General features: G+C 45.1%; 1 protein-coding gene across 5 annotated transcripts in view; it reads right to left on the bottom strand.

Moving 5' to 3' along the window:
• Positions 1 to 7,018: 7,018 nt before the first annotated feature.
• Positions 7,019 to 27,190, bottom strand: part of TLR5 (toll like receptor 5) — a 33,018-nt gene continuing 12,846 nt past the window's right edge. Inside the window, exons 3-5 of one of the 5 annotated variants that reach the window (XM_050780004.1) lie at positions 16,978 to 17,099; positions 15,742 to 15,837; positions 7,019 to 10,646 (exon numbers count right to left, since the gene is read on the bottom strand). In XM_050780004.1, the coding sequence (XP_050635961.1) occupies positions 8,066 to 10,642 (2,577 nt within the window). In that variant the 5' untranslated portion in view covers positions 10,643 to 10,646; positions 15,742 to 15,837; positions 16,978 to 17,099 and the 3' untranslated portion in view covers positions 7,019 to 8,065. The remainder of the gene's footprint in view (positions 10,647 to 15,741; positions 15,838 to 16,977; positions 17,100 to 27,190) is intronic. The other 4 variants (XM_050780034.1, XM_050780015.1, XM_050780026.1 and 1 more) reach the window with 4 other exon arrangements.

The following is a 27,190-nucleotide window of genomic DNA, read 5'->3' as shown; positions in this document are numbered from 1 at the left end:
TGTGGAACCCAGAGAAACCTATATGGTCAACTTTTCCACAACATAGTTTCTGTCTCTGCACTACCAGGTGTTAATGTGCATTTATTTTGTGCTAGGAACTGTGCTAATTAGTTCCGTATACCTTTTAATCCTGGGGGAAACAACAACAACAAACCAAACCCTGAAGCTCCAAGGGGTGAAACAACACACAGCTAAGACTGCAACTCCGCATTCTCATTCCAAGCCCAGAAGAAGCCGGCTGGGGAACTCCTCACCCGAGGCTCACGTTGGGGTTGTCCCTTGCCAGCCAGGAACTCCCCACACCAGCTTCTCCTTTATTTCACACCTAAGCCTGAGTGTCTTCCATAAATAACCAGTGGTGATCCCTAGTTCACACTCCAAAAAGCTTCTTTTGTTTTCACAGGGACCAGTGCATGGAAACTACTGGTGACTTACTTTTGCAAATCCTTCCAGGCTTGGCACAACCTGCAGGCTTGGAAGATCCTGGCACTATAACACAGCTGCAGCTAGGGAAAGCCCTGGGACCTCATTAATGGCCAAGGTCACTGGAAAAACCATGAAGGTGACCTCAAGTGTTAGGCCCCTAGGGCTAGGGCTAACGGCAGACGCAGGCCAGCGCAGCAGAAAAATGCCCCAGTCTCCACTCCGCCAAAGCACCTGCTTCCTGAAGGGTGGCTGGGGCCCGATGAGACATGATGTCATTGATTTTTATCGCAACCTTCCTGGGGAGGAGACAGGAAAACAGGGGCCTGAGGAGGTGAATAGCCTGAGCTGGGAAAAGAAACACAATTTCCAGTTCGTTGGATCAGACCCCTGAGTTTCAGGAATAAAGCCACCTTGTCAGACTCTCCTGGACTGTGGTGTCTAAGAGGACCATGGAAGCCTTAGTGAGTTCTTTCCATGGAATTTTCTGTGAAATAAAAATATTTAATTTCTTTTTTTTTTTTTTTGAGACGGAGTCTGGCTCTGTCGCCCGGGCTGGAGTGCAGTGGCCGGATCTCAGCTCACTGCAAGCTCCGCCCCCCGGGTTTACGCCATTCTCCTGCCTCAGTCTCCCGAGTAGCTGGGACTACAGGCGCCCGCCGCCTCGCCCGGCTAGTTTTTTTGTATTTTTTTAGTAGAAACGGGGTTTCACCGTGTTCGCCAGGATGGTCTCGATCTCCTGACCTCGTGATCCGCCCGTCTCGGCCTCCCAAAGTGCTGGGATTACAGGCTTGAGCCACCGCGCCCGGCCAAAATGTTTAATTTCTTAAAGGTCTATCTAAATGGAAGTTATTGTGGCCATGAAGAAATCAAATATTTAATTGCTAAGTAAAAGAGATTAAAAGTGCCTTTAATCTTAAGAAAAATAAAATTGGGCAAAACATTATACATAAAATATATTATATATGTGTGTGTATATCATTTGTATGCATATTCACCTGTTGAAATAATTTTTTTTGTTGGTGGCTTAATTTTAGAATTTTGGCTAATTATTTCTAGATTCTCCGTCTTCTGCGAAGGGCAGGAGTTACTGTCTTAATTTTATGTAAGTACATATTTATTTTTGTTTTTGTCTGTTTTAAGTATTATTAATGAAATGCATGCACAGAGTTAAACTTTAAATAATATCAAATACTCGTAATAAAAGCTTGCTGACTCCTCCAATCTCCCTAAGCCCTCCAGGATAATCACTTGTGTTTTTCATTTGGTGGGAGTAGAGCATGGAAACACATTTAGATCAGACGCCATCCCTGACAAAAATAAGGTATCTTGGGAAGAATGTCCCAGAAGCTCTACATGAATTAGTCTGCTACATGTTTCTATTCCTTTAACCAACAAATCTGCCTAATTCATATCCCAGCACTCTGCAAGGCTGAGGTGGGTGGATCACCTGAGGTCAGGAGTTCAAGACCAGCTTGGCCAACATGGTGAAACCCTGTTTCTACTAAAAATACAAAAATTATCTGGGCCTGGTGGCACACATCTGTAATCCTAGCTACTTGGGAGGCTGAGGCAGGGGAACTGCTCCAACCCAGGAGGCAGAGGTTGCAGTGAGCCAAGATGTGACACTGCACTCCAGCCTGGGTGACAGAGTGAGACTCCATCTCAAAAAAAAAAAAAAAAAGGAAAAAATTGTTTTTTAAATGGAAATCTAGTATCTCACAGAAAAGTAAACAAATTCATCAGTGCAGATAAGATGTATTATCAAAAGTCTTGCTGTCACCCAGGTCAGGCCATAAAACATATCTAGCATCCTCGAAGCCCCCTCCAGCGCTACCTGCTCCTCCCCAGAGGTGACTACTGTCCTCATTATCACCACAGATGAGTTCTGCCTTGTTAAAATTTCTCAAATTGCAACTACTTGGTGTCTTATCATTATGCCTTGCTTCTTTGACTTAACATTTTTTTCAAGATTCACTTATGTTGTTACATGTAGCTATAATTGGCTAATTGTCATTTCTGCAAGGCTTTCAATTACCAGAATTTATTGATCTATTTTGTGGTTGACGGACATATGGATTGTTTCCAATGTTGGCTACTACAAATAATGCTACTACCAACATTTTTGTGCGTGTGTTTTGGTGCATAAGTGCATGGATTTCTAGTGTGTATATACTTATGAGTAGAATTTCAGCATCACAGGGCATGTGTGGTTCAACTTTAGTAGACGACTAACTGTTCTTTAAAGTAGCAGTCTCCGACTGGGCACAGCTCACACCTGTAATCCCAGCACTTTGGGAGCCCAGGCAGGCAGATCACTTGAGGTCAGGAGTTCAAGACCAGTCTGGCCTACATGGCGAAACCCCATCTCTACTAAAAAGACAAAAAAATTAGCTGAGTGTGGTGGCACGCACCTGTAATCCCAGCTAGTTGGGAGGCTGAGGCAGGAGAATTGCTTAAACCTGGGAGGCGGATGTTACAGTGAGCTGAGATTGTACCACTGCACTCAAGGCTGTGTGACAGACTGAGACTTCTGCTCAAAAAAAAAATAATAAAATAAAAAATAAAAGTAGCAGTCGTCAACCTTTTTGGCACCAGGGACCAGTTTCATAGAACACAATTTTTCCACCAACTGGTGGGGGATAAGGGTGGGTTGGTTTCAGAATGATTCAAGCCCATTACATTTATTGTGTACTATATTTCTATTATTGTTACATTGTAATATATAATGAAATAATTATACAGCTCACCACAATGTAGAATCAGTGGGAGCCCTGAGCTTGTTCTCCTGCAACTAGATGGTCCCATCTAGGGGTGATGGAAGACAATGACGACCATCAGGCATTAGATTCTCATAAGGGTCAAACCACCTAGATCCCTCGTACACGAAGTTCAAGCTCCTATGAGAATCTAATGCCGTGGCTGATCTGACAGGAGGCGGAACTCAGGCAGTAATGCAAGCGATGAGGAGTGGCTGCAAACACAGACGAAGTTTCACTCGCTTGCCTGCTACTCATCTCCAGCTATATGACCCGCTTCCTATCAGGCCGCTATAGGCCACTATAGGTCTGTGGCCCTGGGGGTTGGGGAACCCTGCTTTATAGTGTGCCAATTTACATTCTCACCAATCACGCAGGGAAGTTTCAATTGCTTCACAGCCTTGCCAATACTTGGTACTGTCAGTCTTCTTAATGTTAGCCATTCTGGTGGGTGGGTAGTGGGATTGCGATGTGGTTTCAGTTTGTACGTCTCTAATGACTAAAGGAGGCTGAATATCTTTTCATTTCCTTATTGGACATTGGATATCCTTTTGTGAAATTCTTAAGTGTCATGTCCATTTTTCTTTTCTGTGGTCTTTTTCTTACTGATTTGTAGAAGTTCTTTTAGATTTTGGCTTGAGTCCTTTCTGGATACGTGTATTACATATATCTCTCTCCATGCTAAAGTTTCCCTTTTCATTCACTGATAGTCTTTCTTTGGTGAATAGATGGTCTTAATTGCAATGTAGTCATCTTTCTTGATTTCCTTCTTCTCTTGCCTCTTGGCTCCATTTACTACCTTGTAGCTTTCCAGTGTCTTTAAATAGATTCTAAAAAATAGTTTCTCCAGCTTTTCTAGATGCTCCAAATGGAATAATTGGGCAGAACTTCCTCAGGCAATCATCATTAATTTGTCTAGTTCTTTCTTCTGGCATTTTCATACTTCGAAATACATATATTTGGAATATTTCTTGATTTAATATTGTAGACTTTTTAAAATCAATTTTATATTGTGGTACATGAGCATTTAACTGTCTTTAACTTTTACTCCACAGTCTCTTGTTCTCTTAATGTGGTTCTTTCATGATTTAAAACTTCAAACCACATTTGCTCTACATAATATCAAGACTCTCTAAAACATTCTTCACTGCAAGTGCATGTGGTTGGCAAGGGATTTTCAGAGTCAGTTGTATTTGGCATGAGTGGGATTCTCTTTGAAGTTTTCAGCAGCCCTATTCAATATTCTAGATCTTTCCAGAATAGTCACAGTTTCAACTACAGAAAGCTCTAGCCATTCTGAGATTGAACTGTGGTAGTTTCTCACTATTTTTTGGAGTGACCCCAGAGGTCCATGCTATGTGGAATTTATCTATTTCCTGAGGCATGGCTTTGAATCACTGCCCCGTGGAAGACAGGGCAGTCACTTAGCAACCAGCATCTCAGCAGACTCCCCAGGGCCCACTTCCCAATGTGGCTCCCTCTGTTGGGCCTTCCTTTTGTCAGGTACGCAGCAAGTCTTGTGACGTGATAAATACTTGGGAAAATAGCCTCAAAAAGAATTCCAACTGCTGGGCCTGACCATGGAAAAGAAGACAAATTAAAATAATTTTAGTAAGTTTTGGATCTTTGCCAGAAAAGGGAAGTTTTGAAATAGAGTGGTATGTTGAATCCAACAGTGGCTAGGATGTAGAAGTGAACAGGTCCCCCATACACTCTATACAAAGACCACAAAAGGTGCCTTTTAAATGTGTTTCATTAGGAAAATTACTTGTAATTTGTGTTTTTAAATAAGAAGATTAGAAAAGGCTGTGGGATAGACTTCTTTCCTATGTTGAGAGTTATCTGTGTTTCAGCTTGTTCTTCCTGTAAATACACCTGCACTTGTCATTTTACATGTCCCAGGTTTGGTTTGGAAAATAGAATCATAGCGATGGTCACCCAAACCAAGGGAGGTCCCTGTTGTAGCACTACCTCCAACCCCTAGCCAGACTGGGAAACCCCTTTCCCTAGGAGTTTCTTACAAGGTGTTCTGACCAGGAGATTTCTTCAGTGTCCTGGGTGCCCCTTTCGCACTCCCTAGAGCTGGGGGAAAACCATGGCTGAGTGGCAGGTGGGACAGGAGAGCATGAACCGAGGCAGAGTGGTCTTTCCAGTCTTCCTGATTTGCAGTTATACCTGTTACTGGCACAGTATACTTTTGTTTGGTTTTACTGTATTTCTTTCTTTCTTTTTCTTTTTCTTTTCCTTTTTTTTTTTTTTTTTTTTTGAGTTAGGATCACTCTGTCACCCAGGAGTGCAATAGTGCCATCTTGGCTCACTGCAATCTCCACCTCTTGGGTTCGAGGAATTCTCCTGCCTCAGCCTCCCGAGTAGCTGGGATTACAGGCGTGCACCACCACGCCCAGCTAATTTTTGTATTTTTACTAGAGATGGGTTTTCACCATGTTGGGCAGGCTGGTCTCAAACTCCTGACCTCAAGTGATTGGCCCACCTTGGCCTCCCAAAGTGCTGGGATTACAGGCATGAGCCACCAGTGCCTGGCCCTGTTTTACTGTATTTCTTAGCACAAGGTTCCAGGAGACCTTATTCACTGCAAATTCATGTGGGTTCTGTTTTCCTCCCCACCCCTTCAGCTCTCCATTCTAGCCCCACTCACAGCTGCTTATCCAGGCTACCACTGTCCCACTACCCAGGAGCCCTGTGCCACACCTGGCCATTTGAAATGGTGTTTAGGGGTGTCTGACAGCCTGTGGTCTCCTGCCCTCTTCAGCTCACCACTCAGCACCTCCATGGATATCTTGCTTTTTCAGGCCCTCATCCTCCCTGTGCCTCCTGTGGAAAGTCTAATAACAGCAGGTGTTGACATGAGGAAGGCTGGGCTTCCCAATATACTTCATTCATCCACAAGACATTTATTAAGCACATACTGTGGGCCAGGCACCATAATGGGCCTGTGTACACAGATGAACAAGACAAGGTCCTGACTGCAGTGTCTCACAAACTTAAGCCATTCACACACATACACAAACACACTGGCACAACACAACACAATGTCATGTATCTGTGACAGAAAATCTGTCACTGGGGTCATGAGGGATGGGCAGTCGTGCTAGTCAAGGAAATTCACCAGGCAGACAAGTGGTAGGATGGGAAGAAGAAATTCCATGGGGAGGAAGAAGCATGGGCAGATGTGTAGGTGGGAAACCCATGAATGGTCCCAAAACCATAAGTGATCTGCTATAGTCAGTGAGGGCAGGACACAGAAGACAAGGTCTGTCCTCAGGGAACTTATCCTCTAGAGGGGCGGGCGGCCAGGCAGGCTCAGAACAAAGCAGACAGGAAGTGATAGTAAGAGCTACTTTTAAAAGACCAGATAAAGTGTCAAGAGTTTTCACAAAAGGGAGACAGGACTTTGGGTTGGAGGGATCCCAGGGAGCTTCATGGGCTGGATTTTGAGCATGTAGGATGGATGTGCAGAGATGGGAGAAGAATCCAGAGGAAAGAGGAAGAGTGGGGCCTGCATGATGTGCATGAAAATAATGCCATCACTGGATGCAGGGCAAGCTCGGTCTCATTGATTATAAGTGGCCGAAAGAAGTTGGGATGAGAAGTGTGTGTGTGTGTATTGTAGGAGTCAGAATTGAGGGGCCCAGTGAGGGGAAGAAGGTGACAGTCTGGAGAGCTGAGGAGGTGACCTGGAGTTATGCTGGACTTGGAGGAGGCAGTGTGTGAAGCTATGGGGTAATTTTGGCACAGTTTCCTTGCTTTAAGTGTTCTTAATCCTTTTGCAAAAACACATTTCTATATTAATAAACACGAAAAAAAGGAACAGAATGGAAAATACACTTAGATTTCATTGAAGATAAAAAAGTACAACTTCATTGAAATTGCGACTGCCCCCAGAAGGCCTTCAGTGTGTGTGTGCTCTTGTGGTCATTAGGGCAACAAAGGAAAAGATCTGAGAGGCCCTGACATCCTTGGCCAATTTAATTTTCACAGGAATTCTATGACATAGATGCTGTTATGTGAGAAAATGTAGGCCCAGCAAGGGCATACCATGGCCAAGGTTACACAGCTAATACACAGCTGACTCAGAACTCAACCCAGGATCTGTGTGCAAAGTCCGTGTTTTTCATGCAACAGCCTGAGCGGCTGATCAATGAGGTGTGCTAGGAAATAAAGCTGAAAAGGTAGGTTGGTGATAAATCACGGAAGGTCTTGAAGGCCAGGCTGAAATAAAGGCAGCATGTAAAAGAAAGTTCTTGGCTCACTGGGCAAGACCTGGAGAAGCTGAAGGTAAGAACATGAAGTGCGGTACAGCCACAAGAGAGGGAGTGACTCTCATTCATCCCAGCTTCTTTGGGGCCACCTCTTATCTACAAGACAAAGCGTGACTTGCACTCAACAGTGGCATTGTTTCTGTGGCAAAAGAAGGAAATGTGCCTCTGCTTCTGTTTGTTTTCCACTTAATGTTGTTTTGCAGAACACAGAGAACCCAGAATCATGGACCATCTCATTTTTGACTGAATGCTAGAGAAAGCACGTCAGCCATCTGCAGCTTCTCCCAAGGTGTCCTTCCCATGATTAGGGATACATTCCATAATCAACACAGCAGGACAGAACAGTATTATTGGATCTGAAAGAAAACCAATGGAGACTGGGAATCTCTAAGGGCAGCTGCAATTTTCTAGATCTATTATTTTCTATTTAGAGGTTAGTGAGACAGAACACGGTGTTGATATGAAAATCGAGAGATTTATGTTGTTTTCATAGTAGCAAAAAGAAAAGAAATCTCCGGAGAGGACCCCAAAATGGTAACTTGGTGTAAATACAAAGTGAAGAGTTATTTGTGGCTTGAGATAGGTTGGAAATTGCTCCTTTTATTAGGAGATGGTTGCTGCAGTTCGCAACGGAATGTTACTGTCTTTCTTCTTTTCTTTTTCTTTCTTTAGTATCTGTTGAGAGAGTTTATGAAGAAACCAGCCAACATCCTGGAGATCCTCAGGCCACCTCAAGTACGGCTGTTTCTGTACAAAGCCTCTAATGGATTGATGTTTCATCAACTGGTACTGGGACAAGGACCCAACCACCACCATGATGAGAGCACTGTTAAGATCAGATAAGCACCTGCCCTGGGCATAACTGAAGGCTTCAAGGCACCAACCATCTCTAAGGAAGTGTCTGCTCACAAGACAAACAATCTTTCTACTGTTCCAGATGGCGTCCTGGATATTGGCAATGTGGTTTTCTCCCGGGACAAAGTCTCTTTCTTCAAAGCACAGGTTAAATCTGTTTTGGTCACTGTATTGAGTGTCCAGGTGTTTGAGCAAAGCATTCTGCACCCATGCGAAGTCTTTGCTGCTGAAGCACAAATAGGCATCATATTTGTACGTATCAGGTTCTGTGCCCTGGGGATGGTACTTGAACACCAGTCTCTGGGCTGTCTTATAACAGATAAAACAGAAGCCCCGGAACTTCGTGACTATGAGGATGGTCATGAGGAACAGAGTCAGAGTGACAGTGCATACAATGAAAAGGGAGAACTTTAGGGACTTTAAGACTTCCTCTTCATCACAAGCTTCCGTGGAAAGAGAGAAGAGGGAAACCCCGGAGAGCGAGTCAGGGTACACGCAATGTATGTCTGCAGGAGGCCCAGCTATAGTGACATTGGTGTGATTAAGCCAATGGATAAAAGTGCTAAGTGTACATTCACAAATGAACTTGTTATGAGTTATATCCAAGACACTAAGTGATACAAATAAATCAGGATCGGGAGCTAGGAGCTGATTCCCAGATATGTCCAGGATCTCTAAATTAGCAGGTAAATCATTGTGAGAAAGAACTGTCAGCCTGTTGGAGTTGAGGCTTAGTCTCTTTAATGCAGTCAGATGGCTAAATACTCCTGGTGGAAGGGAATTAAGATAGTTATTATTCAAATACAGAACTTGAAGATTAGAAAGTCCCTCAAAAACATCCCAACAGAGTTGAGTTTCCCAGGCAAGTTGCAACATATTTCCTCCAAGGAAAAGCTGTTCTAAGCTGGGATTCTCTGAAGGGGTTTGAGCTCCACTACAAGAGGATAAGCGATTTTGATTTAAAATGAGAATCTGGAGATGAGGTACCCGTAGGAGAAAGTAGAGAATATCTAGATTTTCTAGCCTGTTTTCTGATAAGTGGATGAAGTTGGCTGTAAGGTTGATCTCTGACAAAGTCACTAGTTTATTGCCACTCAAGAAGATATCAGGTATGCTTGGAATAAAATGAATGGTTGTAAGAGCATTGTCTCGGAGATCCAAGGTCTGTAAGTTTTCCAGGAATTTGAATGTTTGGTCTTGAATTATTCCAATATGATTCTTTTGCAAATCAATGTAGGCTACCTTAGGTAGTCCATAGAAATTCGAACTGTAAAGTTCCCCCAGAAGGTTATACGACAAATTGAGAACTTGGAGGTTGTCAAGTCTGTAAAATGCTTCAACCGCAATCTTATTTATCTTGTTGTAGGCAAGGTTCAGAACCTGCAAATCCTGGAGTGTCTCAAAGACTCGGGAGTTCAGGGAGAAGATAAACCCATGTGAAAGGTCCAGGTGTCTCACTGAACTTCTGGCCAGGCCAGCAAATGTGTTCTGGTCAGGATCTTTGATGTTATGGAAGCCAAACCCGGCACCCATGATGTGGTGGGCAAGAATCAAAGAGAAGGCCTGGCTTTTGCTGATGGCATTGCTAAAGTTTCCTGTGATATCCACTGTCCAGCCATTTCCAGAAACATCTAGTGTCTCCAGCACCATGTTTCTGAACGGGTTCATACATTTTCCCCAGTCCACTGAGACTCTGCTATACAAGTTATTAGCTGCGAGGCTGAAAAAGGAGAGCATTTTCCCTTGGAGGGGCTCGAGCTCATGTTCACATACAAGAAATATTTGGTTGGAGGAAAAATCTATGGACTTCAAGGAATTCAGCTTCCCAAATGAAGGATGAAGGTAAAGGCTACGAATCTGATTTTTGGATAGATCCAAGCGAGTTAAAGACTTTAAATTTCTGAAATAACCATTTTTCAATACAGCATCGGAGAGACCACAGAAATACAGTCTAAGTTCAAACAGATGGAACAGTCCCTGAAAAGCATCTGGATGCAAGAAGTATATCTGACTACTTCCCAGGTCCAAGATTCTAAGGTTGGGCAGGTTTCTGAAGGCCTCCTTGTCAATAGTCAAGGGGGTATACTGGTTCCCGAGCTCCAGCAGCTGCAGCTGTTCCAGAAAGGGGAAGGATGAAACAGTGACTGTCCGGATATAGTTGAAGCTCAACAGGAGCCTCTCAGTGGTGTTGAGGACCTGGGGGACCTGGGTGAGGTTGCAGAAACGATAAAAGGCTATTCGGCCATCAAAGGAGCAGGAAGGAAATCCAAACACAGGACTGGCCACAAGCACCACTCCTAGGAGAAGGTCCAGGTGGTCTCCCATGATCCTATGGAGAAGGGAGAATGAAAACACAGGCATTTAAGCTCGAGGTATTGCGCTGGGGTCTTCAGATCCTGGGGGTATTCTCTATGATGTTCCTGTTCCCTTTGATCCCTTCATTCCTCTGACTCCACAAACGTGGCTGCTGGCAGATACAGACAAAGCTATTCTTACTCTCTTTCTGTTTTTTTGAGACAGGGTCTTGCTCTGTCGCCCAGGCTGGAGGGCAGTGGTACCATCACAGCTCACTGCCACCTCCGCCTCCCAGGTTTAAACTATCCTCCCATCTCAGCCACCTGATTAGCTGGAACTACAGGCATGTGCCACTGTACCTGGCTAATTTTTGTATTTTTAGTAGAAATGGGGTTTCACCACATTGCCCAGGCTGGTCTCCAACTTGTGGGCTCAAGTGACCTGCCCACCTCAACCTCCTGAAGTGCTGGGATTACAGGTATGAGTCACCACACCTGGCCTATTTTTGCTCTCTTTCTATCAAACACTTATGTTGAATTCTCTATATACTAGGCACTATTCTAGGTACTTAAAAAACATTTCGCTTAATCTTTTAAAAAATTTATTTATTATTCTAAATCAAAATTTAAAAATTGAGATGGGGGTATCGCTTTGTTGCCCAGGCTGGTCTTGAACTCCTGAGCTGAAGTGATCCTCCCACCTCGGCCTCCCAACGTGCTGCGATTACAGGCATGAGCCACTGCACCCTGCCTGCACTTAATCCTTATAATAATTCTACGTTTGTTCATTCATTCGTTTTTTCATTCATGATTTGCTGAGGGGAGTTGGAGAAAACAGCAGGAAGAGACACAGTGTTGCTTCATTTTAGCCAGGCACCCCGTTCCTAGCCCACAGAAAGCTCGGCTGATGAGTGGAAAATAAATTCATTGTTTTTCTCCCTTAACTTGTCTAGGCTACTGGCCCATCTCCGTTTGTCTGACCTTACTCCACCCACAGTCCATCCCATCATGCAGAAATCGGGCACTTTCTGGCATCCCTACAAAGAGTCAGATGTGATGGGCTTAATAAAAATGTGATAAGTGCCTAGTGCTCGCCTGACAGCTGTGTGAGTGTGTGAGTGTATGACAATAAACAGAGACCGGCCCACTTGCTTAAGTCCTGTGGGGGAGCTGACTGTCTGTCTGGGTGGGTTGAGTGTTTTCTTCACGGGTGCAGCAGAAATGGTGCTCAATAAATGTGTCTGGCTTATGTTCCAAGTATTGTGCTGGGTGCTGTGAAGAGAAAACACACAAGAACCCCACCCACAGAGAGCTTGGTGTCTGTTATTTGCATAGCACCTCCATCTTTGGTGCCTGCTATGCATTCCATTTGCTCTAAATGTAACGAAAGGCCTCTGTTGGAAGGTAAAGGAAAAGTTACATAGCTCAGAGGGCAGGTGAATGAGAGGAAAAATAAATGAAAGAAACAGGAAGAAGGCAATGGTTTATAAAGAGCATGAATCCCATGATCCCATGAGACAACATCACTGGCAAAGGTGTCAACACCAGGAGAGATTAAGCCTGGAGCAGTCACGGTGCTGGAGGTAGCCTATCTCTAACGAGGCTGTGCTTTGTGTTGGGGCTGATGTATGGTGGGGTTTCCACAGAAACTGTGAGGCCGTGGCACACAAGCTACAGCAAATCAGAAGTAGGCATCGATGCCTGGGTTGACTCAAAGTATCAAACTCAGGCATCTGATAATTGTTAGGAAAAACTTGGTGAGAATGTTTATCACCACTCTGAATTTCTCCCTCATCTTAGTAAATGGCTTCACCATATCCATCCAGAGACTCAGGGTGACAACATAGCAGAGTCACCCTCATTCTTTTAAACATCACCCCCATATCTAATCCATCGGCAAGTCCTGTTGGTGCCACCTCCCAAGCCTATCCACTGCCCTACTGTAAGCCACCGCCATCTCTTTGTGTGGGTCAGACTGGAGACTCCTCACTGGCTCTCTTATTTCTGGTCTTGCTTTCATTTTCCAGCCAGCAGCCAGCATGATCTTTTAAAACCGTAATCTAGTTGATATCATTCCTCTTTGTACAGGGCCCTTCCCTTCCCTCCCGCTGTACTTGGAATAAAATCCTACGAGGACTTACATGATTCAGCTCTTGACTGTCTTGTCAACATTATCTTGAATAGTTTTTCTCCTCAATAACTCACTAAAAAAAATTTGCTGAGTACCTATTATGTGTCAGGCACTGTTTTATTTATCATTTATTTATTTGAGACAGGGTCTCACTCTGTCACCCAGGCTGGAGTGCAGTGGTGCTATCTCAGCTCACTGCAACCTCTGCCTCCCGGGTTCAAGTGATCCTCCCACCTCAGCCTCCTGAATAGCTTGGATTAGAAGTGTGTGCCACCATGCCCAGCTAATTTTTGTATTTTCAGTAGAGATGGGGTTTCAGCATGTTGGCCAGGCTGTTCTTCAACTCCTGACCTCAAGTGATCCGCCAGCCTCAGCCTCCCAAAGTGCTGGGATTACAGGCATGAGCCAGCACACCAAGCCTCAGGCATTGTTTTAGGAGCTGGCGATACAGCTGTGAACAAAATGGACCAAGCCTGCCCTCATGGAGCTTACATTCTGGTGGATGGAAGAGGTGATAGACAACAAAAGGAAGAGGAAATAGGTACTGACAGGTGGAGGTAAATGCAATGGAGGAAAGTAAAGTGGGAAAAAGGAGATGGGGGTGCCAGGGCTGGGGTGGTGGCTGCTGTTTATAGAGAGGAGACAGGAAAGGTGTCTCTGATGTAATGAGATTAGGGCAGGGGTCTGAAGGAAGTAAGGAAAAATGTGGGGAGGCCCAGTGTTTGAGGGAGAGGAGTGGCCAGCACCAAGGTCCTAAGGTGGAAGCTCCAGCCATCCTGGAATACACACATGGTCCGTCATTCCAAACTCTTTCCAGTCTCGGGATCTTGGTACGTGCTGCCTCCTCCACGTGAACCCTCTTCTCTCTGCTCTTACTGCGACTGGATCTCACACCAGTGTTTCCTCAGAGCCTTCTCCTGCACACACTATTTGAAATAACTCCCCCGCCCTGTTAATCTTTCAAAAACCATCTTATTTCCATCAAAGCAATGATCACAGCCCTTAATTGTCTTGTCTATTTGGTTGCTTATTTATCATACTTAACATCTCTGTCCCCTGGTAGACTATATTCTCCACACAGCAAACAGTTAGAAAGAAGCATGGTGCTCACACAAAAAAAGGAAAGAGTATGTTGAATATGTTGAATGAACAACACTGCCATCAACAGAAAGATAAAGGGATTGGATCTGTTCAAGGACCTTTGCCTCAGTGCATTTTATCTGTAACACTCTCTAAAAGCAGTGGCTCTTGATGGGGACAGCTGCCTTCTAGGAAGCTGTAAATTTGCAGGCTTGCTTTTTGGTTGTTGCAGTGACAGGAGTGGGTATCCCCCCTGTAATCAGAATGGCATAATAATGTATGTCAATGAAAAGAGCCAAACTGTAAAACATTTGACGAAATTTATTCTGAGTCAAATACGAGGGCCATGGCCCATGACACAGCCTTCAGGAGACCCTGAGAATGTGTGCCCAAGGTGGTCAGGATGCAGCTTGGTTTTATATATTTTTGGGAGACATGAGACATCAGTCAAATACATTTAAGATACACATTGGTCTGGTCCAGAAGCACGAGACAACTTGAGGGGCGGGGGGCAGCTTCCAATTTATAGGTAGATTTAAAATTTTTCTAATTGGCAATTGGTTGAAAGAGTTATCAATAGAGGCCAGGCGTGGTGGCTCACGCCTGTAATCCCAGCACTTTGGGAGGCTGAGGCAGGCAGATCGCTTGAGGTCAGGGTTGGAGACCAGCCTGGCCAACATGGCGAAACCCCATCTCTACTAAAAATACAAAAATTAGCCAGGCATGGTGGTGTGTGCCTGAAATCCTAGCTACTCAGGAGGCTGAGGCAGGAGAGTTGCTTGAACCCAGGAGGCAGAGGTTGCAGTGAGCTAAGCTTGTGCCATTGCACTCCAGCCTGGGTGACACAGTAAGACTCCATTTCAAAAAAAAAAAAAAAAAAAAAAAAAAAAAAAAAGAGTTCTCAAAAGGAGAGAATGTCTGGGTTGGGATAAGAGGTTGTGGAGTCCAAAGTCTGATCATGCAGATGAAGCCTCCAGGTAGCCAGCTACACAGAACAGAATGTAAATGCCTCTCATCAGACCTAAGGTCTGTGTTGATGTTAATGTTGGCAGGTATAATGAGGCATTTTCAGCCCCCACTTCCATCATGGCCTAAACCAGACTTTTAGGTTAAATTTTTCAGTGCTCTGACCTAGAAGGAAGTCCATTCAGATGGGCCGGGCACAGTGGCTCTCTCCTGTAATCCCAGCACTTTGGGAGGCTGAGGCAGGCGGATCACCTGAAGTCAGGGGTTTGAGACCAGGAGGCAGAGGTTGCAGTGAGCTGAGCTTGTGCCATTGCACTCCAGCCTGGGTGACACAGAGAGACTCCATCTCAAAAAAAAAAAAAAGAAAGAAAGAAAGAAAAAAGAAAGTCCATTCAGATGGTTGTGGGGCCTTTGAATTTAATTTTTGGTTTACATCTGCATGACAGTCCTGTACCATGCAGAATCGGCCAGCATCCACACAGCTGTAGGATGTCCTGCGCAAAGTCCCTAAGGGTCAAAAGCTTGCTCAAAATTACCTCAGAACCTAACTTTGTGTTATATGCTAAAAAAATAGTTTTTGCACTGTTTTAATATATACTGAACTTTTCAGGAATGCAACTACTGTGTCAATCTAGGTAATTGTCAATCTAGGAAAGACTGTACCTTGTTTAGTTTGGACCTTTATAAAGTGTTATAAACCAAAAATAAAATTCTAAGCTCCCCAACTGACTGATGGACCCCTCTCTTGGCCAAGAAAAGGGGCCTGAAAAACTAGTTCAGGCCATGATGAGAAAGGTGAGGGGGTCAGGCACGCCTCATTATACCCTCCTCCCTTTGGAATTCAGGAACAACTGACCAGTATTAACATTAAAACAGAGATCTTCAGACTGATAGAACAGACTCTTTGCAGCAATAAGATACCAACACAATAGGCCTGGCACAGTGGTTCATACCTGTAATCCCAGCACTTTGGGAGGTCAAGGTGGGCAGATCAGCTGAGGTCAGGAGTTCAGGACCAGCTTGGCTGACATGGTGGAACCCCGTCTCTACTAAAAATACAAAAAATTAGCCGGGCAGGGTGGTGGCATCTGTATTTGGGAGGTTGAAGCATGAGAATCACTTGAACCCAGGAGGTAGAGGTTGCAGAGATCATGCCACTGCACTCCAGCCTGGGCAACAGAGTGAGACTGTCTCAAAAATAAAATAAAATAAAAAAATAAAATAAAATAAAATAAAATAAAATAAAATAAATAAAATAAAATACACAACAGATAGCAGGACCTAAAATAAATTTAAGTATTTTACCCCAAAATAGAATATTTCTTTGACATATTTTGAAAGGGCCCTGCACAGCTGTCTCTTGTGGGAAAATCTACATCTGTAGAGAATCCCCTTCCCTTTCCAGGTCTTTTCCTGATCCAGGAGAGATTTAATTAAGAATCTGGCACCTTTTTAGTTCTCATGAAAGAGACATTTACCATCTATTCTCTCTCAAGCCTGCTACCTGGAGGCTTCCTCTGCATAAGAACCTTTCTTCATAACCCCTTGATTCCAGGACTTTAGATAAAAACTTAATTCTTTCAGCAAATTGCCAACCAGAAAGTCTTTTAATCCATCTATGACCCGGAAACCCCAGGCTTTGAGTTGTCCTGCCTTTCAGACCAAACCAATGCATACCCCACATAGACTGACTGATGTCTCGTGTCTCTCTACAATATATAAAACCAAGTTGTAGCCCCAACACCTTAGACACATGTCCTCAGGACTTCCTGGGGCTGTCACAGGTTGTAGTCCTCACATTTGGCTTGGAATAAACCTCTTGAAATATTTTACAGAATCTGACTCTTTTTTGTTGACAGTGTTATTCAGCATTTCAGAAAATCACTTCATGGTGGCCAGTGCCTCTGTGGAGAGTCAAACAACGTCACACACTGTACCCGTCTGTACCATATGGTGACAGCATTTATGTGTGAGCAAATTTACTTAGTCCTCATTTCAAAATGTCAAGTGTAATACAAAAGTTTGAGAAGAGGCAGGGTGTGGAGGTTCACTCCAGTGATCCCAGCAATTGGGGAGGCCAAGGTGGGTAGATCACTTGATCCCAGAAGTTTAAGACCAGCCTGGGCAACATGGCAAAAACCCATATCTACAAAAAAATGCAAAAATTAGCTGGGCATGGTGGTGCATACCTGTAGTCCCAGCTACTCGGGAGGCTGAGGTGAGAGGATAGCTGAGGCCTGGGAGTTTGAGGCTGCAGTAAGCTGTGTTTGTGCCACTGTAGTCCAGCCTGGGCAACAGAGTAAGACCCTGCCTTGGAAAAAAAGTGTTTAAGAAGTGTCAGTTGAATATTATCTTACTTCTCTTAAATCCAAGCATCTTCTTTATAAGTAGGTGTGAGTGTTTAACTCATTTCATCTTCTAGTTGCACACAAGCATTCACACACTGAGACATGTACCAATTCATTATAAATTACTCCCCCTTTTATTTCTTTTTTATATCCCAGTTAGGACAGTATATTGATTTCTATAAAATTATGCATGTAGGTGGATTATGTTACATCTATGAATATCATTTCAAAATAATAAAGAGGTCATTTCAAATATTTGTTATAAAACAGAGGCCTGGGTCTGACAGTGCTGCAGTGCCAAGAGGTAAAGCTTGCAGGTCTTTTTCCACATTCCTTACAGGCACTCTGATGATGAAACCCAGGAATTCTGTGAATCCTTTGTATTCTTTCCACCTACACAGTCTGTGATTGTTTTGTTTGAGACAGGGTCTCACTCTGCTGTCCAGGCTGGAGTGCAGTGGTGCAATTACAGCTCACTGCAGCCTCAATTTCCTGGGCTTAAGTGATCCTCCCACCTCAGCCTCCTGAGTAGCTGGGACCACAGGTACATATCACCATGCCAGCTAATGTTTGCACTTTTTTTGTAGAGACAGGGTTTTGCCATATTGTCCAGACAGGTCTCGAACTCCTGGGCTCAAGCAATCAGCCCACCTCCGCCTCCCAAAGTGCTGGGATTACAGACACGTGCCTGGCCAGTGTTTGTTTCTTTTGTAGGTGATGAGATTGAGTAATGCAAATGAAGTAGCCACTTTCTGTCTCAGTGAATTTCTTGTGGCTTCAAATGGGCCTCAGAGCTAATGACCTTGTATTTATAGATGAGACACATAGGTGGGAGGCTGCATTTTGGAAAATGGGATAAAAGTTCAAAGTGATCTCAATAGATAAGATGAAGAATTATTGAAAGAAAATAGAAACCAATCAGGGCAGACAAGGGTGTTACAGTTCAGAAGAAACTCCTAAAGGCAAACACCACCCCTCCTGCCTCCAAGGTTTGGGACAGGCTTTCTCAGGTGCCATGTGAGGTGCTCTGCTCTGTCCCTGCCACCCTCAATTACACATTTATCATTGACACTCCATAGTGTCCAATAATATCAAATATGCATCGAGATGATAAACCAACCTAAAAAGGCAGAAGAGAATCTACAAATAGAGGGACAGATGTCACAAGGGACGAGATGAGAGGCAGTTATTGCAATGGGCTCTAAATCCAGCTCCAGGGTTCCTGGCGTGCAATTGGAAGGCTATGATTCTAGAAACTGATATAATCCTGGGAGGCAGAGATAAGGGTGTGGGTAGGAAGCATGAGCCCTTACTCAGTGGTACCTGGGGTGAAGATTCTGAAGATGTACTTCAGATGAGACAAGAATAGTGGGGGAGAACAGGCCTTGCCACCCAAGGAGGAAAATACATGGTAATGGAAAGACCACATTTGTATTGGGTTCCACATAACCTTTTCCACATCTTATAGTATGAAGTAGATTCTGAAGTGCCCTACAAGGCATGTAAGCATGTTGGCCTCATTGCTCACGCCTAGGATGTTATGGTGGGCTCTCATGCTCAGTCACACTGCCCATCAGTAGACAATATGTTTTTAAACCTTTTGAAGTCTTGGACCCCTTTGAGACTCTGATGATAGCTTTGATTCTTTTTCCTACAAAAATGTACATTTGCGTCACAAACCAAATTTTGAACCCAGTTTCAGAGGATTCGCTGACATCCTGAGGCCTGTCCACCTCCATGTCACACTGAGGAGCCTTAGTTTCTGTTAAACAATCACACTTTAGGTTCTAGAACAGGGGATGGAAAACGTTTTCGCTACAGGGCCAGAGGGTAAATATTTTAGGTTTTGCCGTCCAAACACAGACTGTAGTTTGCTGATCTCTATTGTAGAAGAAAAGAGAACAGAAAATTTGATTTCAGAAATGAGGGTTTTAAGTGACTGTAAGATATAAATATGTTCCAATGCTGAACTACCAGTATTTGCAGGAAAGAACAAACTTGAACCCCAAGTTGCTGACAGTTTTGCAGCTGCTATTTTATCCAAACATGAGAAGGAAATTATCATCGGAGAAATCCCTGCGGATATGGGAGTGAGAATGCCAGCTCCGAAGAACAGTTACAGTTTTTAGTTTAAATTATTTGTTTTTATGGATGACTCAACTGCTGGTTCCCAAACACGCCACGAAACTAGATGACCTTGAATTTGTGGTAAAGATGAGTGAAAGACAGCCCTAAACGAAATATGTTCCAGGATACTGAATTTTCAAGTACATAATAGGGAAGCTAAAATGAAAGTAAGTAAGTAAGGTGGATAAAGCCAGCTGAACAAATGGATGTGAAAGAACATTATCTGGGCTTATGTTGTATTACAAAGATACCACGCAGACCGATTTCTTTATGAAGTACAGAAAGGCATGAAACAACGACATTTGTGTCTCTGAAGTAGATCTCTGTGGGTTAAACGGCAGGACAGGTGAGCAGAGGAACCAGATGAGCAGGTGAGCAGAGGTGTGCAGCGAGGCAGCTCCTGCAGACAGCCTGGGAGGAAGTACCATCCAAAAAGGAGCCAGAGCTAAAATGGGTGGAAGTAAATCTTGAATGAGCACTGGGATTGGGGAAATCCAATCTAAAGAGGAGAACCAGGCTGTGAAGTTGTTCCAGACCCGATCAAACCTCAGTGAGACGAGAGTTCAAGAACGGCGTCCACGCGGACCAGGTTGCCGCTGCAAAGGCACCGAGAACAGCGCCCGACCCCAGCGGAGGAGTGCGCCATCTAGTGGCCATAGAGGGAGGAAAGGGAGGGACAGGAACTAAAATTCTCAAGGGGGCAGTGAGCTTCTCAACCACTGTTAAAAGGATGCTAAAAAGCAATGTGTATAATTACTTCTACAGTTAGTTCTTCTATCAGGTGACATACACATTCCTTTTTACAAGTCATTACACTATTCAATATCACACAATAAAAACCACAGGGCTCATGGGAAAAATGGAGCTAGGGTGTTTCACACTTGAAAACTTATCAGTGGCACGCATATAAAGAAAGAATTGGGCCGGGCGCGGTGGCTCACGCCTGTAATCCCAGCACTTTGGAAGACTGAGGCGGGTGGATCACCTGAGGTCAGGAGTTCGAGACCAGTCTGGACAACATGGTGAAACCCATCTCTACTAAAAATTCAAAAATTAACTGTGTGCGGTGGCGGGCGCCTGTAATTCCAGCTACTTGGGAGGCTGAAGCAGGAGAAGCCCTTGAACTCAGGTGATGGAGGTTGTAGTGAGCCAAGATCATGCCATTGCAGTCCAGCCTGGGCGACAAAACCAAGACTCTGTCTAAAAAAAAAAAAAAAAAAACGAAAGAAAAAGAAAGGACTGGAACCCCCCTTATGGTAGCACAGTTTTAGCCAAGTTAAATGCTTAAAAATGCATAATAAATACAGCACTTGGCTTTGAAAATGACCTGCAGTTTGCTTGTGGAAGTGGGCATTTGAAGGGTTGCAGCTTGTGAGTTATCTTATTTTTATTTTTTGAGATGAAGTCTCGATCTGTCACCTAGGCTGGAATGCAATCCAGCTTACTGCAGCCTCCGCCTCCCAGGCTCAAGTGATTCTCCTGTCTCAGCCTCCTGAGTAGCTGGGATTACAGGTATGCACCACTATGCCCAGCTAATTTTTGTATTTTTAGTAGAGATGCGTTTCACCATGTTGCCCAGGGTGGTCTCCATCTTCTGACCTCAGGTGATCCACCCACTGTCATGCGCGTCCGTGTGAAGAGACCACCAATCAGCCTTTGTGTGAGCAACATGGCTGTTTATTTCACCTGGGTGCAGGCGGGCTGAGTCCAAAAAGAGAGTCCAAAAAGAGATAAGGGTGGGGCCGTTTTATAGGATTTGGGTAGGTAAAGGAAAATTACAGTCAAAGGGGGTTGTTCTCTGGCGGGCAGGAGTGGGGGTTACAAGGTGCTCAGTGGGGGAGCTTTTGAGCCAGGATGAGCCGGGAAAAGGAATTTCACAAGATAATATCATCGCTTAAGGCAAGGACCAGCCATTTCACTTCTTTTGTGGTGGAATGTCATCGGTTAAGGTGAGGCAGGGCATTTGCACTTCTGTTGTGATTCTTCAGTTACTTCAGGCCATCTGGGCATATACGTGCAAGTCACAGGGGATGCGATGGCTTGGCTTGGGCTCAGAGGCCTGACATCCACCTCGGCCTTCCAAATTGCTGGGATTACAGGCGTGAGCCACCGCACCCAGCCAGTGAGTTATTGTGAATGGGGGAAGAAGGGTTATTTGATATCAGAGGGGAAGTTACAGCAACAGATGTGGGTGCATGTGGCTCAAATCACACATGGAAAATGAGGTAGCTGACTAATATTGGAGGTATATTTTGCATATTCTTTTGTGTTTTGGCACAGCTGGGTACAGTTTTCTGCTTTTACATGCAAGAAATTACACATAAGCAAATGTGAAATTCACATTCTTGAATATGTTAATATTATTCTCTAGCATATCAATAATCTTCCCAACACATTAATATTGCTCCCTAATACATCAATCATGTTAGAAACAAGTTTACATTCCAAAACAAGCCTTATAGCAGCACTGACTATACTCTAATTCAAGGATTACAGTTCAAATTAAGAGTAGAAAAGATGCAGGTTCTATATATGATTCTACCCCCTGCACCTGCGAGGCAGAGTATGGAGAACCTGTGGGACTGTCTTGAAAATCAGCCCTGGGAATGAGTGCAGACTCAGACCCTAACAAGCTCAGGGACTTGGGCAGAGCGCGTCACTCCTCACAGTCTCAGTGTTCTCATGTTTCATTGAAAGACTGAACAAGATTAGTAGCTCTCAGCGTTGGCTACACATTAGAATCACCTGGGAAGTCTTCAGACCCGGGAAGCCCAGACTGACCACAGATGCATTAAATGAGCCTCTTTGGGGTTGTTGTTGTTGTTGTGGTGGTGGTGGTGGTGGTGGTGGTGGTGGTGGTGGTGGTGGTGGGCGGGGGGAGGGGGTGGTGTGCTCTCTCAGGAATCTGTATCCTTAGCCATTGTGTGAATTTTATACACACTCAAATTTGAGGATCACTGATGGAAACCAATGGTTCTCAAAGTTGACTACACACTGGAATCACCAGGGGACTTTAAAAAAATGCAAGTGTGTGGGTCCCATCTGAGAAAGGCTGATTTAGTTGGTGTGGAGTGTGGTTTGGGCATCTGGGGTTGTTCAGAGTCTTCAGATGATTCCACCAGCAGAGTCTGATCACCTGGTCTTCTGGTTGCAACCCTGACTGCACCTTAGAACCACGTGGGCTGCTTAAAAACAGTACTGACTCAAAAAATAAAACACAGAACTAATCGCTGCATGACCCAGCAATTCCACTTCTGGGTGTACACCCAAAAGAATTGGAAGCAGAAGCTTAACAGATATTTGCACACCAATATTCATAGCAGTATCACTCACAATAGCCAAACGGTGGAAACAACCCAAATGTCCACCAATGAATGAATAAATGAACAAAATCTGTTGTCTATATAATGGGATATTTTTTCAGCCTTAAAAAGGAATGGAATTCTGACACATGGTATAAGATGGATGAACTTTGAAGACATTACGCTGAGTAAAATAAGCCAGTCACAAAAGAACAAATATTGCAAGAATCCACTTATAAGAGATATCTACCCTAGAACTGAAAGTATAAAAAAAAAAAAAAGATATCTAGAACAGATAAATTCAAAGAGACAGAAAGCAGAGCAGAAGTTACCAGGGGCTGGGAGGAGGGGAGGATGGGGAGTTAGTGTTTAATGGGCAGAGTTTCAATCTGAGATGATGAAAACGTTCTGGAGATGAACAGAGGTGAATGTACTTAATGTCACTGAACTGTCTGCTTAAAAATTACTAAAATGGACATTTTTTATGAAACGAAAATTATATGTTGATTTTTCCACAATTTAAAAAATTAAATTAAACCCAAAAAACCCACTACAAATACCCAAACCTGACTTCCCAATATTCCAGTTCCACAGCCCTCTGAGGCCTGGAAAGTGCATTTTATATCCGTATCCCAGTTACTTTGATGTTAGTGGTCTCAGGCCATGCTTTGAGAAGTGTTGGTCTAACGGATCGCCTCCAACTCAGAAACCAGGTGATTCTCTTAGATGAAGGAGGGCTGGTAAGAAAATCTGAGGGCTGTTGAGTATTGGGTTTTTATTATTAAGGCTGATTTAACTTGTATCTAGGGCTTTGAGGGGGAAAAACAGAAACAGAACAATCAATGCAGGCTTCAATACCCCTGCCAAGCACTGTTACTTAAGATAATGAGACCAGAGGGAGAAGGGTCAGTATCCCTTTCATTTGAGCTGAATTCATTTAGCTTTAATCCCAGCCATTAGCTGGGCTGGTTCCCTTTCTTGACTTAATTGCCTGGACAGCAGAGCTGCTCACCTACGCCTGGGGAGTTACGGGCCATGGTGTCTCTGCAGCAAACACACAGCCTGCATTTCAGGGGTGCCTCTGCTCCTGGGGCACCACAGCATGCGGATGCCTCCAGCTGCGCCAGGGCTGCTCCTATGCCAAGTTAATGCTTGATCCCTAACAGATAATTCCAGTCACAGGCTCGCTGGCAGACCTGGGGTTCTGAGCGGGGCTTGGATTGGCTGTGGTCAGGTGGAAGCTACAGAGGGAATGCTTCTCCTGGTAGGTGCTGGGCCCAAACCTGGAGGGCCATTGGAACAGCAAGCATGGAGGACTCACTGTCTGAGAAAAACACTAATTCATTTCCAAATGGGTGTCTGAGAGAGTTTCTCCAAATTGACACACGTATAAAATTCCTGGACCAATTCCAAATGTGGGTACAGAATGTGGGTTTAGCCTTGGGTAAAGGCTCGAGGGCAGTGGACAAAGTGAACTCTTCCAGGACAAATACATTCTTTAGATGCATAATATAGCATCCCACTGGAATCATGCCCACCAAATGGGCATTGTCAAGTCCAAAACATTGCTAGGGCCATAGTCCCACCAGGCCAGCATTCTGCTTCTGACAACAGTTCCAATAAAACAGACGGGGGATTGCACGGCCATTAACCTCAGCACTTGCTCCCCAGGTGCAACTCTAACTTCCTTCATAAACCACCATGACTTTAAAGCTTTGCTGGAGTGATCGCTTTTTCATTCAGCACTACCTCTTCTTGCACTGTATCTGGAATTTTTGTTTGTCCTAGAGTTACTCCCACTATGTGCCCGTCTCTTCTCAACAGGAGTCCCTGCTGGGGCTCTACAGACTCCAGAGCAGTGGTGCCCACAGTGCAGTCTCGGAACCACCACCAGTAGCAGCAGCAGCACCTGGGCTTAGCGAGCAATGCAAATTACTGGGCCTTATCCCAGCCCCACTGAATCAGAAGCTCTGGGGCTCGGACCTGGCAGTGTTTTTAATGCATCTGGGTCATTCTGATGCATACCCATGTCTGAGAACCACGAGGCTAGAGTCTGGAGGGAGAACAGAAATAGACACAAATCCCTATAATACCATATGGTGGGTTACCCTCGCCTGTACGCTCCTCCCCACACAGCTGGGAGCTCCCTCCCTTCCCTCATCTTCCCAGTCTTTTGTAGGTACTATTACTGGGTACCATTACTGTAGGTACCATTTTACGGATGAGGAAACTGAAGCCCTGAGAAGTTAAGTAACTTAAGGTCAAGCAGCTCTGTCTACTGCATGTTAGCCTCTAAACCTAGCATCTCTGGGCATGGCTGCATGTGTTGTTCAGGACCGGACCACGGTCCCGCTCCAGTACATCTCTCAGCCATCATCTGCTGATCTGTGGTCACTTTCCCTCAATCATAAAGGGCTTTGGCCCTGGGTCCCAGTGGCAGGTTAGCCTCTCAGCCTCTCCTCCCCTTCTACCTTCATCTTCATCTGGAGGTCTACCTTACCCCCCGAGTCGTTTATTCCTGACAATGGAACAATGTGGGAGTGAGGCAGAATAGGGTCTGGAAGCAGGGAACCTAAGGCTGTTTCACGCTGACTTCCTAGAACTAAACTGAAAGGAAAACCCAAACTTTCCACGCCTAAGTAACAAAAGGACCAGACGCTACTCCCTTTGTCCTTTTCTGCACAGCAGATGGGAAATTGGCTGTCTGCAACCAATCAGACTGATTGCAGGTGAGTTTTCATTTGCAACTTTGTAACTTCACTCCAGCCTCTGAATGGCTGCTGTCCACAACCAATCAGACTGATTCCCTGCCGAGTCTTCATTTGCATAGAAGAATAACTGTAACTTCTTCCTAGCCACTGATTGGTTGCTTTTTGCAACCAATCAGGTATTTTGCACAGGAGCCTGGCCTTTGTAAATTCACTTCAGCCTCTGGTCAGCTGCTTTCTGCAACCAATCAGCCTGATTGCAGGCCACCACTTCATTTACATAAGGTGAGCATGAAGTGGCCAATGAGCAACCTCTAGCAGGTATTTGGACCCAAGAAGATTCTGCATCCAGGCCCCTGAGCCGCCCGTTGCTTGGCTCTGCTCCCACACTATGGAGTGTACTTTGGTTTTCAATAAATCCCTGCTTTTGTTCTTTTGTTGCTTCACTCTTTCTTTGCTTTGCTAGGCGTTTTGTCCAATTCTTTGTTCAAAACCCCAAGAACCTGGACACCTTGCAGTCACGACCCTCTACCGGTGAAAGGAGGGCCTTCTCTCCGACCCTCCTCACAACCGCCCCCTCCAGCTGTTGTGCGCGCTCACTTCTCCACACCATTCCCTGATGGCCTTGAAAGTGCCCTTGAGCCGTCCCTGCCTTTCACGGTGTCAGCCTCCTCATGCCTCCTCACCATTCCAGGCACTCCGGGCTTTCTCTTCAAACCCTCTTTCGACACCTCCAACTGCTGTGCCTCCTTGCTCTTCTAACCCATCTGCCAGCCTCCTGCATGTCTACACCTGACGGCTGGGCTCCGGTCGCGTGCACACGCCAGGCACGTTGGGGCCCACATAAATGTGCAGTGTTCAACACGCCAATGTGGTCAGCACCACTTCTCCACGTCTCCTCTTTCTCTTCCTCCTGCAGTGATCCCACTCCTTCACCAGGTTGCCCTTGCCCCTAGCCCATCAGGCCCCGTCCCTCAGCAGCGGACCTACTGCGAGTCTGAAAAGGAAGGCCCTGCTCAGGACCCGGAGCGCGCTGCTGCCCTCTACCGGTCATCCGTGCGGCCGGACACCATGTCAGGAGCGGCGCCCGCGAGGAGGGCTCTGCCGCAGTCCCGGGGAGCAGCACCCAGCAGCGCCACGGGGAGGGAAAGCTGGGGTCAGGCAGGTGCCCTAGGCAGCTCACACTCAGGCTAACGAGGTGAAGGAGGGAGGGCAGCTCACTCGTGCAAAATGCACTCCACGGCCAGGAACAGGCAATCCGCTCATGTGAGCAAAATGGAAAGCGAGCTCCTACCTAGGTTTCTCCTCAGACCCATCACACGCCTGAGCAGCAACAGTCATTAGCATCAGGGATTAACACAGCGGGGTATAAGACTGTCGACTGACTACTGTTATCTAAAGAGGACTCAGAGAATCAGCATACGAGGCTTCTGTGCACTGCAGAATGGTTGATTTATTTACTGATGCCGGGTGGTCTCATTAGGGTCTGTTTGCCTCTCTAGGTCTTTATGATTCCGTAATGCAAAGCACATCTATTAAGTGTAGCCTAAATTTCCCTTTCATGTGCACTTTTATGTGCAGCCTTTGTTCCATTAGCAATGGGTGGGGGTTGGGGGGTACCCCGAGAGACTGTCAATGCCCTGCCAAATTCCTAGAGTTGCTAGAAAAGGGTAACCCTGTCAGGATGGAAACAAGCTGAGTTCTCTGTGACTCACCATTCAGAAACACAGGCTGACATACAGGGATCCCCACACCATTCCACAGAGCTGCAGACCACCTACCAAACCTCCTAGAAATTTGTCCACAGTTGCTGTCAAGCTCACTGGTTTGTGGTTTAAAAGCCCACCTGTGTCCCATTTTGTGAATCAGAATTTTGTTCCGGAGGCCAGGTATTGTTCGGTTCTCTTTGGCTCACCG

The sequence above is a fragment of the Macaca thibetana genome, chromosome 1 (genome assembly GCF_024542745.1).
Source record: "Macaca thibetana thibetana isolate TM-01 chromosome 1, ASM2454274v1, whole genome shotgun sequence".
Lineage (NCBI taxonomy): Eukaryota > Metazoa > Chordata > Mammalia > Primates > Cercopithecidae > Macaca > Macaca thibetana.
The sequence above is the reverse complement of the archived record's forward strand: the minus strand, read 5'-3'. Positions and strand labels throughout refer to the sequence as shown.